Consider the following 13,393-nt stretch of genomic DNA (forward strand, 5'->3'; position numbering starts at 1 on the left):
GACCTCTTAGAACAACCTCTCACCCAGAGCTCCCATGATGCAGTCTTGTGGACACAAGCCCAGGAAGCTCCGGTAAATGGAAGGACCAGGGTTTAAAGGCCAAAAAAAAGGAGGGGGGGGGGGGGGGGAGAAGGGGTGTTTGAGGAACAGCTTTCTGCTCTTGTAGCAAAGAAAAGTCTTAGGCTAGACCAGTGAACAAATTGAAGCAGATAAAGATTGTTTACAAAGAATCTCATCATGTAGTCTTTCTTGACATTTAGGCCAACTATTAAGAGCTTTGGTAGCGTAATGGTTAGGAGGCGGGCTGCTAATCTCATGGTCAGCAGTTCACAACTACCAGCGGTTCCATGGGAGAAAGGCAAGGCTTTCTGCTCCCATGAAGATTTACAGTCACGGAAATTCTATGCAGGGTCACTATGGGTCGGAACCGACTCCATGGCATACAACCACCAACCAGTCCTGGTGTGGTCCTGTAGGATCAGCACTGGATTGCTAACCATAAGGTCAGCAGTTCAAACCCACCAGCCAATCCTCGGAAACCCTATAAAGGGTCACTATGAGTCAGAACCCACTCAGCAGTACACAATAACAAGTTAGAAAATGTGATGTGGTAGTGGGGTGAGCATGAAGCATGGGATTTGGGATCAGACAGACTTGAACTCTACTTCTGGCTCTGTGTAATGCTGGTCTATTGCTTAGCACCTCTGTGCCTTAGTTGCCTCATCTCCATCAATACCAAATGCTGTTGAGTTAGCTCTGATTCACGGGGACTCCATGGGTGTCAAAAAGTCAATCACTAGCCTTCTTCCTCCTTTCTTTCATCTCTAAAATGAGGTTTTAAAAATTTCCACTTTAGATAGCTATTGTGAATATTAAATGACTATATGTATAAATTGCTCCCCCCTTCCAACTGTATGTTCTTATCATGTTACACAGTGCCTGATATATATTATAAGCACCTGATGAACTCCTGATGGAGTCCTGGTATGGCGTTGCAGGTTAATGCTCTGGACTGCAAGATTGGTTTGAACCTCAACGTTGGTGGTTCCAGTTCACTAGCTAGTCCTCGGAAAGCCTATAAAGGGCCGAGATGAGTCAGCAGTTAACAATAACAACTCCTGATGGATTGATCAGGCTGGTTTGCAAAACTCATTTCTTTCACACAGCACATTTGTTGAGTTCACACTCTGTTGTCCTGGCATGGCACTGTGGGATAAAGCACTGAACTGCAAGGCCGGTTTGAACTGCAAGGTCGGCAGTTCAAACTCAACTAGCCACTTCTTGGGAACCCTATATAGGGTCACTATGAGTCAGAACAGACTCTAGGGCGCTTAACCACAAACAGCAACAATGGTCGCAAACGTAGACAGACACCAATAGTATCTTCAAGAAACTCAGTTTATTAGGGGAGATACTAATAAAAACATTAATTGGTAGTAACACTTACTGATACGCTAGGCATATAATACATTGTCATTTATTTACCAAAGCAACACTAAGTGATTTAATTAATTCCATTATTTTTCTCCTATGAGAAAGTAGAGAATTGAGAAGTTAAAGTGACTTGGCCAACATCACAGAACTGGTAAGTGGTAGAATTAGGAATCAAACCCAGCCAGTCTGATTTCAGAGGTATGCCCATAACTGGTTGTTGTTGTTAGGTGCCGTCAAGTTGGTTCTGACTCATAGTGACCCTGTACAGGGTTCCCAAGGAGCAGCCGATGAGTTTGAATTACTGACCTTAAGGTTCAAACCGCCTTTGCAGTCCAGCGCATTAGCCCACAGCACCACACCAGGACTCCTACTACATGTATGAAAACCTCTTATATGAAAACCGGTAGTATAGAAACAGGACTAGGTGAGAGACACAGATTCAATGCTCTTAGAAGAGATACAGGGGACTTCAAACTGTTCATGGAAAATGGAATTAAAAGATAATGGAAATTTTCTTTTTCATTTTCAAGCTTTCTGAAGCCCCCTCATATTACCTGCAGCATAGACGATTACGGAAAGCTTCCCGGTCGAGGTAGCATTTGAGCTCTGCCTTAAGGGTAGATAGGGACACGTATCGTAGTGGTTACAAATCGGGCTGCGAACTGCAAGGTCAGCAGTTCGAAACTACCAGCTGTTTCGTGGGAGAAAGATGAGGCATTCTCCTCCTGTAAAGATTTACAGCCTTGGAAACTCTGTACAGGGTCGCTATGAGTCGGAACCGACTCCACGGCACCATAACAACAACAACAACATAGGAGAAAACAGCATTTTAGGCAGATAATGCAGGACTCCTGGCGTGGCCTGTGGGATCAGCACTGGACTGTGAGCAACAAGGTCAGCAGTTCAAACCTGTCAGCCACTCCTTGGAAACCTTATACAGGGTTTCTATGAGTTGATGGCACACAACAGTAGTAACAAGACTAGTCAGAGGGAGAAGGGCTTGGTTAGGCTAAGAAATCCTGGTTTAGAGCAGGGATGGGGAAGTCATTTGGTCTGGCCCTGCCAAGGCAACCAGAGTTCCAGCCATCACATTGTTGTTAAATGCCGTCGAGAATTAGTTCTGACTCGTAGCAACCCTGTACAGTGTTCCCAAGGAGCAGCTGGTAAGGTTGAACCACCGACCTTGCAATCCAGCACATTAACCTGCCAAGCCACAACAGGACTCCAGCCATCAAAGTTGTTGTTATAAAGTGCTGTCGAGTTGATTCCAACCCATAGCGACCCTGTATAGGGTTTCCAAGGAGCGACTGGTGAGCTCGAACTGCCAACCTTCCTATTCAAACAACTTTGCATTCTGGCACATTAACCCACAGTGCCACACCAGGGCTCCAGCCATCACAGTTGTTGTTGTTGTTGTTGTTATGTGCCGTGGAGTCGGTTCCGACTCATAGCGACCCTGTACAGGGTTTCCGAGGTTGTAATTCTTTACGGGAGCAGAAAGCCTCATCTTTCTCCCGTGGAACAGCTGGTAGTTTCTAACTGCTGACTGTGAGATTAACAGTCCGATTCGTAACCACTATGCTACCAGAGCTCCTTAGCCATCACAGTAGGGGTGAGTTAATTAAATGTTTGATCAAATATAGCAGGCCAATTTTTATGTTGAAAATTTTGTATGGCCCGTGAATGATGTCATAAATTTTGGCAGAATAAAGGTTTCCCACCTGGGGTTTAGAGGCAGGCTTCCTTAAAGAGGTAAGGTTGGGCCCCTCTCTCCATCTGCCTGCTTTTGTCTGAGGATGTGTCTCCGATGGATGGTTTGGTTGAGAACGTAGTCTTCTCCACTTTACATCCTCACTTCCTCTTCTTTGCTGTCCTCCCTCCCATAGCTCTTGGCACAGTTTCTACTTTACCTTCCTGTTGAGAGTTCCAGCCAAAAGCTGGGACTGTGAAGGTCACTATTCATTGAGCTGGAGAATGGGCCACTTGGCAAAAGGGGCTTTTCCCGTCCGGCCCTGAGCCTCTTCCTATCTTCCAGAGGGGCTAAAAGGAACTGTGAGGATCCTGTGAGTATTGAAGGGGTGAGTCAGGGCACACTGCCAGGTCCCCGGGCCAAGCTACAGCCAGTGTCAAAGGATTCTGGCTGCGCCAGAGAGGGCGTGAGATGGATAGATGGAAGGCACAGCTGTGGATCAGTTAGGGGGCTAGGGGAGAGGCTGGGAAGGGAGCCCAGGATGCTGGCATCACACTTTCCCATCCCCACTCTCCACCACAAAGGACCCATGGACAGCTGACCCCACACTACCCCCATGAGGGTCCAGGGCTGGAGGTTCAGGATGGATTCTTTCTCTTCCACCCCATGCAGCATTCCTCTTGCCCTCTGAAGATAATTCAGTGCAGACAAGCGTTCAGTGGGAAGGAAGGGGTTGGGTCCTGGAGTCCCCCAAAAGAATGACTTCATGCTCTTCCTCCTGCATTAGATGACAATTGCCCTTTATACTTCTCACTGATTATGCTGTTTCTTCTCACAACACCCCCCTGAGGTTGAGGGGTCACGGATTATGATGACATGGAAAGTCTACTGGCTTGGGCTTAGTGGGGACCCATTCTTCCTGGAATACAGCCTCAGGACCTCAGACAATAGTCAGTGCTTCCACGGGTGGCACTCCAGATGGTGCTAGATGGTACGCAGGTGAACAACTGTATTTATGTGGAGTCCTGGTGTGGTGCTGTGGGATAAAGCACTGGACCAAAAGGTTGGTTTGAACCACAAGGTCGGCAGTTCAAATTCACCAGCCGCTCCTTGGCAAACCTATAAAGGGTTGCTATGTGTTGGAACCAACTCAACAGCACTTAACAACAATATATATATGTTGTTGTTGTTATGTGCCGTGGAGTCGGTTCCGACTCATAGCGACCCTGTACAGGGTTTCCAAGGCTGTAAATCTTTACAGGAGCAGAAAGCCTTATCTTTCTCCCGCGGAACAGCTGGTAGTTTCGAACTGCTGACCTTGCGGTTCGCAGCCTGATTCGTAACCACTACGGTACCAGAGCTCCATGTGTATATTTTGTTGTTGTTAAATGCCAGCAAGTTGTCTATAAATAAAACTATATATGTTGTTTATTGTTTTTAAGTTCCATTGAGTCAGTGCCAACTCATATCAACTCTCTATAGGGTTTTCGAGGTTGTAAATCGTTTCGGGAGCAGATAAGCATCATCTTTCTTCTGTGGAGTAGTTGGTAGGCTCGAACCATCAACCTGTGGTTTCCAGTCCAGTGTTTATCCTACAGAGCCATCACATATCTATGTTTTGATTGATAGATTCATCGATTGATAGATACATGTAAAGTCTCAGAAATCCTTTACGGGGTCGCTATGAGTTAGAACTGACTCAATGGCACTTAACAACACTCTCTCTAACATATATGTATATATATATTGTTGTTGTTAAGTGCTGTCAAGTTAGTTCCAACTCATAGCAACCCTGTATAGTGTTTCCGAGGAGCAGTTGGTGAGTTTGAACCACTGACCTTGCTATTCAAATGAACTTGTGGTCCAATAGTTATCCTGTAGCGCCACACCGGGAATACACACACATATGTTGTTGCTGTTAAGTGCCGTTGAGTTGCTTCTGACTCAGCAACCCTGTCTAGCGTCTCCAAGGAGCAGCTGGTGGGTTTGAACCACCGTGTGGTTCGCAGTCCAATGCTGACCCTACAGTGCCATACCAGGAGTAGATAAGTAGTAGATGTAAATAAAACATTACATCATAGACTAGGGCATATGGAGAAATGTTGAGAATCATGGAGGAACTTTGAAAAGGACATTTGGGGAATAGAGGAAGAATTTGAAGCTCTCGGATCTCATGAAGTGGGGTAACTTCAACCTCTCAGAATATTATGGGGCCCAGTGAAGGCAATATAGAGTGAAGAGCAAGTATTACACACATATGGTGGTGGTGGTTATGTGCCATGGAGTCGGTTCCGACTCATAGAGACCCTGTATCAGGTTTCCGAGGCTGTAAATCGTAATGGGAGCAGAAAGCCTCATCTTTCTCCCACAGAACAGCTGGTAGTTTCAAACTGCTGACCTTAAGGCCTTTCTCAGAAGAGATTCCCATGGCCTCCCTGGGATATGCTTCTTAAGGGCATTAGTTTTTGTGGTGGAGCTGCTTAGCTCTGTGTGTGTGTTTGTGTGTCAGAGAAAGAGAGATGCTCAGCTTAGGGAAAAAGGGAGAGGCCCATTAGCTCGCATCCCACTCAAACTAAGGACTCCGGTGTGCTGTAGGATCAGCACCGGACTGTAAACCACAAGGTTGGTAGTTCAAGTTCACCAGCTGCACCTCGGAAACCCAATACAGTGTGGCTGTGTCGGAACCGACTTGATGACACTTGACAACAACAACACAACTCAAACTATGGAAAAGTCAGTACCAATTAGATACTCTTAGGACTTCCTGGTGTGATGCTGTGGATCAGCACTGGACTGAGAACCGTAAGTTGGCAGTTCAAACCCACCAGCTGCTCCTTGGAAATCCTATGCAGGGTTGCTATGAGTCAGAACTAGGTCAGCAGCAATTAACAACAACAGGACTTACTCAAGGAATCCCTGGGTGGTTAACGTGCTTAGCTGCTAACCAAAAGGTTGAAGGGTTGAATCCACCTAGAGGCTTCTCAGAAGAAAGACCTGGTGATCTACTTCCAAAAAATCACCCATTGAAACCCTATGGTGCACAGTTCTACTCCAGCGCATGTGGGGTCACCATGAGTTACAATCCATTCAATGTTAACTCTTCACTTAGTATTTATTTGTACTGTTTATGACTTTCTCAACTGACCCTTGAAAGCAGGTTGGGCATGAGTTGGCCCCATCCTGGAGAAGAACCTGAGGCTCTGCATCATTGGGGAGTGACCAGAGAGGGACAAAGCATCCCACAACTGGAGATTGGGACTTCAGGGTGTTGGTTTCTCATTCAGGATTTTCTCTGAGTTGGCCCCTCTCTTTTGCTCCCTCTCCCACACTGCCCCCTCTTCTCCCTCTTTGGTTCCTGAGGCAAAAGAAGCCCTGGGATCTGAGAAAGTCCCACGCTCTGGACAAGGAGAGCAGCTTGCCCTCTGGCTCTTTCTCTGTGGGTGACATCATTCCCCTTGAGGTTGGGAAAGGCTGCCCTGCTCCCCCACTCAATCAAGACCCAGATGATGCTCCGGCCTCCCTACTCCCCCTCGGACCTCCCGGTTTCCCACAGTTCAGACTTCCTTCTTCCGTTCTCATCCCCATCACAGCTGCCTTCTCCCTCTTCAGAGTCAACATCCCTGCGCTGGATGGACTGAGCTTGGCGTGAGCGTGGGCAAGAGGATATTGAGGCTTCCCTTTCCTCTCCCTCCCTTCCCCTGGGTGGGGTGGGGGTGGAGGAGCTGGAACAGGACAGGAGATGTGTTTCTCCTTGATCAGATCAGATATGATTCATGGAGTCCTGTCATTGCTATGTTGTTACGTTTCACTGAGGAAAATTTGTTCTGAAAGTGAATTTTTGAAAAACAAAACAACAAACCTGTTCCACTGAGTCAATTCCAACTCATGGCAAACCAGTGTGTTCCAGCGGAGAATTGCTCCACAGAATTTTCTTGGCTGTGATCTTTACAGACGCAGAACTGCAAGCCTTTCTTCTGCAGCACTTCACACCACTGACTTTTAGGTTGGTGGTGGTTGTTAGTTGCCATCGAGTAGGTTCCAACTCATAGCCACCCTGTTTAGGGTTTCTGAGGTGCAGCTAGTGAGTTTGAACCTCCGAACTTGTGGTTCAAACTGACCTTGTGGTCCAGTATTTTCACCTACAGCACCACACGAGGAGTTCTTTAGGTTGTTGTTGTTGTTGTTAAGTTGCCATGGAGTTGGTGTCAAGAGCAAATTAATTGTTGTGAAGTGCCATTGAATCGATTTGGACCCATAGTGACCCTGTGTAGGGTTTCCAAGGAGCAGCTGGTGAGCTTGAACCACCGACCTTGCAGTTCAAATGACTTTGCAGTCTGACGCATTAGCCCACAGCACCACACCAGGACTCATAAAATCAGAGCCTAAATTTACCCAGTGCTTTCTCTGTCATGCAGATGCATACATGACCTCACCTCATCTGCATAGCTTTATGAGGCAGGAATGATTATACTCATTTTAAAGATGGAAGAATGGGAAAATCAATCATTTAAATAACCTGCCCAGATCACATAGCTACTAAGTGGCAGAGCTAAGATTTGAACCTTGTTCCATGTGTCTCTAGAACTCAAGATCTTAACCAACATGGAATATCATTTTCCACAGGGGTGCAATTTTAGCCCTTGTTGACTTAAATGGGGTCTCTGTTTGACAACAGCCCTGAATTCATACATACCCATACATTTATTCCTCCTGGAAAACTGTACAAAACATCAGCATGATTTCTTATGGAGTTTTCCACCCTGGAAGCTATTGAATGGGGTCATTGCATTCCTCCCACTGACTCTGACCTGAACTGCGTTCAGCCTTCTGGAAGGATGCCTGCCAGCTCAGACTCCTTTCCTCTTGTGCTGAAAGGAAACCTTGGGCAACTGCCCTACCTTTTGAGTGAGTTACTGGATGATTTGGGGCACTCAGTGGTACTTGATGTTTTATGGGTGAAGCCAGTGTGAGGTACTAGGTCGGTTTTGAGGAAACATCATGATGTGTAGGTCTCAGTCTCTGTCTTCACATAGTGATGGCACAATCACTGTCTTGAGTGAGTGTGTAAAGGGATGTAGGCAGGTCCACAGGGAAGAGCATGCTCAGTACCACAGGAGTATGGGCCACGGGCCAGGGAATTAGAAAAGGTGAGATTGTGTCATGGAAGGGCTTGGCTACAGGACCAAGGCATTTAGATTTCATTCTTTGGGCAATGGGGAGCCACTGGAGGCGTCGGATCAACCAGTGATAATGATCAGAGGTGTGTGCCGGGTAAGACTGATCAGACACTTATGATTGGAGGCCTCTTAGGAGGGGGTTCTGTAGCATTCCAGGGGATGGAAAGCAGACAGGAAGACTCCAACACTCCACATGATTATGAGCTATACCTGGAGGATGGAGGGGCTGGGGACTGGAAGGGCAGAAGGGTGAGGCTCTACAGGACAGGACTGAGCTGACCCTCTCAGACTTCAGTGTAGATCTTCTCCTCCCAACCCTGGGAGTAGGGAGAGGTGGGAGTGCAGGAACAGGGTTGTTTGAATAGAAAAGCCAAAAATGAGTCTAAGGCTCCAAGTTGGGGTGACGAGGAAAGTGGGAAGGTACAGAAATAGGGACATGTGGGAGAAGCAGTTTGCTAGGAGAGTATAACGATGCATTTGAGTTGAGGTGTAGTGTAGACTCTGACTGTGCTCGGGGTCTTCTCAGCTGTCACTGAGCTGTGTGGGCCTCGGGAAGCAAGGGGCCATAGACAGGCAAAGCTACTCTGGCCCCGGCTCTGTGTCTCATGCCACAGTTGCCATCATATGAGCACACTTGCCCAAGCCATTTGGTCAGAAGTACTGCCAGAATGCGCCTTAGAAACCAGGATGGTGAGACTTGGTCTCTCATACTTCGGACATATTATCAGAAGGGACCAGTCCTTGGAAAAGGATATCATGCTTGGTAAAGTGGAGGTTCAACAAATATAATTCACCCCAATGAGATGAATTGGCGCAGCGGCAGCAGCAGTGGACTCAAACTTAATGTTTGTGAGGTTGGCACAGGCTCACGCACTATGCATAGGTTTATTATGAGTCAGAACCTACTCAACAGCACTTAACAACAACAAAGGGTCTGCAGCCCCTTCTAGTCCTGTCCTGGGGAAGGTACACAGAGTGTAGACAATCGTGGGCAACCTCAGGGACAGTCAGCCCCCATCCACTGGCTCCCCTTCCCCCATCCCACCCCAGGATTGGCAGGAGAGGATCTGACCCAGAAGTCAGAGAGGGTCAGCTGTGAGTCCAGCCCTGTGGAACCTCACCTGCCTGCCCTTTCTGTCCGCTACCCCTCCACCCTCCAGGCTTAGTTCTGTACATTAGGACAGGCCTGTGAGGTAAGATGATCCCGTGGGTCTTGGGGGGGGGGGGCTTAAGTAACAGATGTTCCACACACACAACGTTTGCTGTTGGTAACTTGAGCAGGAACTGATGGGGACCAAGGCAGCTTGGGCCCAGGGACTGGGACCTTGTGAATGTTATCAGACATAGTCTCCCCTCCCCCAAATTTAGCCTTCATCCAAGTTAATCTTTCAGCGTCTTCCAGCTGGCACCTCGGACTTAGGCCTTAGACACCACAGAGGGGCTGGGAGAACTGGCCTCCAGCTCCCTACTCTGACTTGGCCAAGGCAGCGGAGCCAATTGGGCCAAAAAGGCAGGAAGAAGGTTGGAGCCAAGTCTGAGAGCAGCTGAGAGAAGACAGGTGTTTGGGAGGGAGAGGCTGGCCTGGAAAGAGCTGGACCAGCAGACAGGCCTCCTTCTCTCTCTCCTAACCAGCCAGATGCTAACAACACCTAAAGGAAATCCCAGGCACTGGGCTGTCTGTTGGGAAATCTGAGCTCCTCCTTTTCCACTAATGTCCCTTTTCCCTTGTGTCCACTGCCCCAGAGAAGACAGGATAGCCTTAAAGTCCAGCTTCACTGACCAGCCATCTTAAGACAGTATCCGATCATTTAGACTACACTTTGGCCTGAGAGAGTCCTGTGAGCTGTGCCACCGTAGATAAATGACTTCACTCATTTGTTACAACAAGACTAGAGCAACCACGAAGGGTTGATATTAAGATAAAATGAGATGGTGAGCCTAGAGCACTTAACACAATTCCTGGTACGTAGTCAATGTGCCCAAATGGTTACTGCTAGCATCAAGGATGGCCTCTACTACTGTGTATACCTCAGAGTGATCTCAGCACCTCCTGTAACTCTCTAACCTTGGGCAAGTTACTTGTGTGCTCCAGTTTCCTAATCTTTAAAATGAGGACAATAATAGTCACTACTTCATAGTTGGACTCCTGGGCTTCAAACCACAAAGTCAGCAGTTCAAACTCGCCAGCTGTTCCTCGGAAACCCTATACAGGGTCACTGTGAGTTTGAGCCGACTCAACAGCACTTACGGAGCGCGGGGGCTCCATACAATAATCACTGCACTATGAACCATAAGGACTACGATGCGAGCCCACCAGTTGTTCTACAGGAGAAAGATGAGGCTTCCTGCTCCCATGAAGATTTAAAGCCTCAGAAACCCTATAGAGAGAGGGTGACTAGGAGTCAGAACAGACTCTACAGTACTTAACAACAACTCAGTTATTAATATTTTCATTTTGAGAAAGAAGCACGCATTTTTATAGGACTTGTAAACAAGTCAGTGAAATTTACTATTCTGGGATTCTCCATACTTCTTTTTATAAAGATAGAATACCACAACACCAACTGCTTTATATAATATTTACTGAAGGCAAGTCAGGCTAAAATTTATGGTTAAAAATATTCATAGCAGCAACTTCTAAAATAAAATTTTATTAAATTAAGTCATTGCACTTGGTCATTTTATTGCTACAACAAAACAAGGCCATTAAATAACAACACTTCTCAGTTCTGATTTTAACTGATTGTCTAATTCTGCTCAGACATTTCAAGCTTAAATACAAGGATAACTTGCTTAACAAAAGAACACTTTTTTTTCTCCCGTAATCCCAATTCCAAAGCCCTTAACAACAACATAGAATAAATACTGGACTGCTAACTGCAAGGTTGGTAATTCAAACTCACCCTGGAAACCCCAACTAGGGTGAGTATTTTTGAAACTGACTCCACAGCACTTCACAACAGCAACAACAACATATATATTAATCACTTGGGATATTTCCTGTTTTAGCTCCTTAGCTGACATTGTTATTTCCTTTATCCAGCCATATCAGTGTTCAAAGTCCCCCTCACCGAGCCAAGCACTGATCTCCTCTGGACTGGACTGACGTGGACCATCGTAAACTGGTCTGGTCTGGAGATGAATGTTTGGGGCAATCCCACTCTACCCATCCCATGGCTCACTGGCCCTGTGCTTGTTCTTTTCCCTGTAGGTGTCCATGAAGGAAGTGGGTGATGGCTTGCAAGACCAGATGAACAGCATGATGGGGGCACTGCAGGAACTGAAGCTTCTGCAGGTGCAAGCAGCATTAGAACAGCTGGAGATCTCTGGAGGGAGTCGTGTCCCAGGCTGCCCTGAAAACCCCTGGACACAACCTGAGCCTTCTCAGTGGGAAGGTGGCAGGGGCTCAGCCAGGCCTCTGGCTGGCTCCCCCTCCAATCAACCTTTTCTTGACAGCAGCATCAAGTTTTCACCCCATAGGAGGATCTGTGGGAGGGAGAGGGCCCCCCTGCCCAGCACACAGCTCTCAGAGCACCAAAGCTCTGCCCAGCAAGGGTCAGAGCACGTGGAGCCAGATGACTGGACCTCCACGCTGATGTCCCGGGGCCGGAATCGACAGCCTCTGGTGTTAGGGGACAATGTCTTTGCAGACCTGGTGGGCAACTGGCTGGACTTGCCAGAACTGGAGAAGGGTGGGGAGAAGGGAGAGACTGGGGAAGCTGGGGAGCCCAAAGGAGGAAAGGGCCAACTCCGGGAGCTGGGCCGCAGGTTTGCCCTGACAGCAAACATCTTTAGGAAGTTTTTACGTAGTGTGCGGCCTGACCGCGACCGGCTGCTGAAGGAGAAGCCTGGCTGGGTGATGCCCATGGCCTCTGAACCACGTGCCCGACGCTCTCAGAAGGTCAAGAAGCGGAGTCATCCTAAGGGCTCTGGACATTTCTCCTTCCCAGGCATCAGAGAGCGCAAACAAGGGGAAACTCCAGCCACAAGTTGCCCCAAGGCCCTGGAGCCCCCACCCTCTGGCTTTGATATTAACACAGCTGTTTGGGTCTGAATCCTAGAGACAGAAAATTGACTGCATCCAAGAGAGCCAAGTGAAGATGCTTGGTTCCCAGGGAGGAGGCCAGGAGTGAAGTATGGCTTTCAAAAGCCCAACTCCAAGTTCTTTTCCCCAAGGAAGAAGCCAGAGGGGCAGAAGTGGGCCCCTGGTCTCTTAGCAGGAGGTCTCATGCAGAGATGATAGCCTGAGGTTGAAAGATATGTAGAAGGAGCTGGCTGGTGGGTGAGGTGAGAGTTCATGGATTGTGTGTTTGTGTGTGCTCATTTGGGGCTGGAGGTAACAGCAGGGAAAGGCAGGGGAGGAGACCAGGAAACCTACCCCGTGATACTCCATCATTGCCCCCCAAACTTCACTTGAACATTCTGTATGGAAAAGGGCACTGAGGCTGCAGGTTCCCTAGAGGCTCTCAATAAACACTTTGCCTTTGGTGTCCCCAACCTTAACAATGTACGCTTTCCAGGCAAGGCAAGTCCGTGAGCTCTAGTCCTCCTGGGAGTCAGAAGGGCAATTAGGCAAATTCCTACTCTTACCTCCTACTCTTTTCTGCATGGAGTCCTGGGGTCACACTGTAAGATAAGCTGGACCACAAGGTCGGGCTGATCTACACAGTTGGTGGTTCAAACTCACCAGTCACTCCTCGGAAACCCTATACAGCATTGCTATGAGTCTGAACCAACTCGACAGCACTTAATAACACCCTTTTCTGCTGTCTTTGAGATTTCAGTCCATATCTGAACCCAGCGGTAAAAGCAAATCTGCTATTGAGTTGGTTGCAACAGATGGTGATACACCCTTTGTTGTAGGGTACAACTGAGCCCCATAGAGTTTTCTTGGCTGTAATCTTTACAGACACATCTCCAAACCTTTTTACCTGTTGCCAGCTGGTAGGTTTCAACCAAACGCAGATAATTTGTGCCACCCAGTGACCTGGAGGAGGCTCATAACTCTTTGTCTTTCCAGAAGCACACAGGGAGGAATGATAATATTTGTTAAGCACATTACACTTTAATGAAAACGCTTTCATTTATCCAC

General features: G+C 47.6%; 1 protein-coding gene across 1 annotated transcript; it reads left to right on the forward strand.

Moving 5' to 3' along the window:
• Window positions 1-8,284: 8,284 nt before the first annotated feature.
• Window positions 8,285-12,355, forward strand: FAM212B (family with sequence similarity 212, member B). Its single transcript, XM_006865993.1, has 2 exons — window positions 8,285-8,395; window positions 11,513-12,355. Exons 1-2 carry the CDS (start codon window positions 8,285-8,287, stop codon window positions 12,353-12,355), a joined length of 954 nt encoding a protein of 317 aa, XP_006866055.1.
• Window positions 12,356-13,393: the final 1,038 nt, after the last annotated feature.

The sequence above is a fragment of the Chrysochloris asiatica genome, unplaced genomic scaffold (assembly GCF_000296735.1).
Source record: "Chrysochloris asiatica unplaced genomic scaffold, ChrAsi1.0 scaffold00085, whole genome shotgun sequence".
Lineage (NCBI taxonomy): Eukaryota > Metazoa > Chordata > Mammalia > Afrosoricida > Chrysochloridae > Chrysochloris > Chrysochloris asiatica.